Raw genomic sequence first — 3,577 nt, 5'->3', positions numbered from 1 at the left:
GTATGTTAGAGTGCTAATCTTAGCATAAGTGATAAGTCCTAAGAATACGGAAAAGAAAAAGACAAACAGAACGGTGGCTAACTCCACTACTACATGTCTACATTGCTAACGCTAACTAATGATACGATTCTTTCTAATCAAGAATCATATATGTTTGTAGTTGATGTCACCTACTCCAATAAAAATATGTAAACTAATTTGTTTCCTCTATGACGAAAGCAAATTGCCACTACACCAATATCTAAATCTGGATCTGTGTCGATGTTCTGTATGGTTGGATGCGAGTAGAACTATCAACTATTGTGTGCTTCGTGAATTAAGATTAAATAAAGTTGGTATAAATAACCAAACTCTATACAAATGTATGGATCACTTATATGGAACAGTTTGTTCCCACTCAATCACTTTGTTTTCTCGGATCCCCTTCCCACCAAAAACACAAGCAAAACAACAAAGACTCTCTCTCCGTTATCGTATATTCTATATATTATCGACAGTGCAATCTATTTTCACTGTCTTCGATATTCCTCACTCTTTCATGGCCCCTCTTCCTTTCTTACCGGCCCAAACCAAGTCGCAAACGCGTTTATCTTCAGACTCAAAGAAGAAGAACGGAAACAAGAAAACGTCTACCCAGCCTCCTCAGACGCAAACCCTAAAGCAAACACAAAAGCTGAAGCAGAAGACGGTATCATCATCGTCATCGTCTTCATGGAGCCAGATAAAGAACCTCCTAAGTTGCAAACAAATCGAAGGTCCACGAGTGCATGACCCATCAAAGATTACGTTATCATCTTGTGGCTCTTCTTTGTGTAAGTTCAGTGATGTTATTTATGGGAATGCCCGCGTGATTCACCGCTCAGATCACTCGCCGGAAAGTAGCAACCTTGGTCAAGATGGTGGGTTGTTGATCCGAAAACCGGCCACTCGTGGATCTTCTTCTACAGTTAGATCTAACGGATGTGGTGCTTACACATCATCATCCAAAGCTATGCACTTCAGAAAACTCTCAGGTTGCTATGAGTGTCACATGATTGTTGATCCCAGCAGGTTCGATATTTTATCTTACTTATTACTGAAATCGTTAAATACTTAGTTACAAAGAAATAAAGAGAGAGATTAGTTAGTAAAGGATTTGTTTATGATTAAATGATGCTAGGTATCCAATATCACCAAGAATATTTGCATGTCCACAATGTGGGGAAGTTTTTCCTAAGCTTGAAACCTTGGAGATTCATCAAGCAGTTCGTCATGCCGGTATGTTTTCAGTTTAATTTTAAATATTATTTATATTATTCTTTTACACCTCGTACTTTATAATTCGGAGCTCAAACATTTATGGTAAGTAAATTTATGCAATTTGGCGTGATTTTAAACAAAAGTATGGTGATGTTCTTTCTGTGTAAAATACCGAATAGTATTATGCTATAATTTTCATGACTAAAATACATACGATAACTAGATTAATGAAACAACATATTGACGATTTCGTTTTCACCTTCCAGTGAGCTCAATCTTGTACCAAAAAAAAAGTGAGATCTGTTACGAAACTTAATTTCAAACAAAGAGGCCATTGAAATAATAAAAGATGTGAGTCCTACTGTCAGTATTTGCACAGTGATTTTTCTTCTATAAATAAGAAGTTTTTTCGGTCATTTGTAAGATACCATTACATCTTCTTCTTCTTCCTTATAATAAACTTTCTTCCTTATATTAGTGTTATTTGCTTCCTACGGGTATTAAATTCTACTCTTATTTAAATTTCTCGATACTATAAATTATAAGTTATTTCATAACACGTTATCAGCACGATCGTTCTGCAATTCGGTAAAATTTATTGTATCATATATACCCTGTTATAATGGTCGATATACCGCATGTACTATTATATATATTATGTTATAATGGCCGGAATACCGCCTATATTATTTATTAATATTTTAATTAATTTATTGGTCGGCCGATGCGCCTTATATTCTATTTATTGTTAACTGGACGACCGAGCCACCTTTATTTTCTGTTTGTTGTTAACTGGTCGGCTGAGCCGCCTTATATTTTGTTTATTGCTAATTGGTCGGCCGAGCCGCCGTATAATTTATTTATTATTCTGCATTGACCGGCTGAGCCGTCGCATAATTTATTATCATAACAAAAAATATTTATTCACCATAATTTTTATTTTTATCAAAATTTTATGAAATTTAATAGATTTGATTGATCGTTTAATACGATATTTTCAGACTGATTTTCGGTGCACTCGATTTAACCCCAACGGTCACAAAGAAAAAATTTCAAATTTTTACCCTTTTTCAACGGCCATGAACAGTAATTTTCATATATAAATACAACTCATTCTTCACTTCATTCACTCATTCAAAACATTTCATCTCCTCTCAAAATTTTCAAATCGCCATATTTCAGTTTTTTTCAATCGCAATGGAGATGAGTCGCTTAGCTTTAATTTTATGTGCTATTTATATTTTTTCGGCTATGTATTTTATTTTTGTTGGAGGAACCACGGATGAATATTTTGGCATTAACATCGCCTTATGTTTGTTTACATTCTTGTATGTTATTGCTTGTATGATTAATGTAAACGGTTTTTAAATTATGAAGTTCTAATAAAATTATTATTTTGTGTTTTAGAAATACAAATGGCAAACATCGAGAAACTCCAGTTCCCGGCTCTGAAAATAACCGGCGAAAATTATGTCAGATGGGTCACAAATGTAAAACCTTATCTTGTAATAAAAAGATAACCGAAATGATAAAAGTCGGTAACAAATCGCTACCCGAGCATATAGCCGAAGCAATAATCTTCCTGAAGAAGCATTTAGATGAGAATCTAACTCACGACTATGGATACGTTGAGGACCTAGCCGTACTATGGCAAGCCTTGAAAGACAGATTCGATAATCAAAGAATGACTCTGGTTATCGTTCCGGCTATCTTTTTTATTACAAGATAAGGTTTCACATTTGTGACCCATTTGACATAATTTTCGCCGGTTATTTTCAGAGCCGGGAACTGGAGTTTCTCGATGTTTGCCATTTGTATTTCTAAAACACAAAATAATAATTTTATTAGAACTTCATAATTTAAAAACCGTTTACATTAATCATACAAGCAATAACAAGTAAATATAATGTAAACAAACATAAGGCGATGTTAATGCCAAAATATTCATCAGTGGTTCCTCCAACAAAAATAAAATACATAGCCGAAAAAATATAAATCGCACATAAAATTAAAGCTAAGCGACTCATCTTCATTGCGATTGAAAAACCGAAATATGGCGATTTGAAAATTTTGAGAGGAGATGAAATGTTTTGGATGAGTGAATGAAGTGAAGAATGAGTTGTATTTATAGATAAAAATCACTGTTCATGACCGTTGAAAAAGGGTAAAAATTTGAAATTTTTTCTTTGTGACAGTTGGGGTTAAATCGAGTGCACCGAAAATCAGTCTGAAAATATCGTATTAAACAGTTAATCAAATCTATAAAATTTCATAAAAGTAAAAATTATAGCAATGAAATATTTATGTTATGACAACAAATCATGCGACGGCTCAGCCG

The 3,577-nt window shown here is 33.8% G+C and overlaps 1 protein-coding gene across 1 annotated transcript in view; it reads left to right on the top strand.

The window, feature by feature from the left end:
• The first annotated feature begins 367 nt into the window (after positions 1-367).
• The window catches only part of LOC106300905, a 6,965-nt gene continuing 3,755 nt past the window's right edge, over positions 368-3,577 (top strand). The window contains exons 1-2 of the mRNA XM_013737167.1: positions 368-1,050; positions 1,160-1,257. Coding sequence (XP_013592621.1) covers positions 539-1,050; positions 1,160-1,257 — 610 coding nt within the window. The 5' untranslated portion in view covers positions 368-538. The remainder of the gene's footprint in view (positions 1,051-1,159; positions 1,258-3,577) is intronic.

Source organism: Brassica oleracea, chromosome C6 (assembly GCF_000695525.1).
Source record: "Brassica oleracea var. oleracea cultivar TO1000 chromosome C6, BOL, whole genome shotgun sequence".
NCBI lineage: Eukaryota > Viridiplantae > Streptophyta > Magnoliopsida > Brassicales > Brassicaceae > Brassica > Brassica oleracea.
This window is presented reverse-complemented; position numbering and strand designations above follow the sequence as displayed.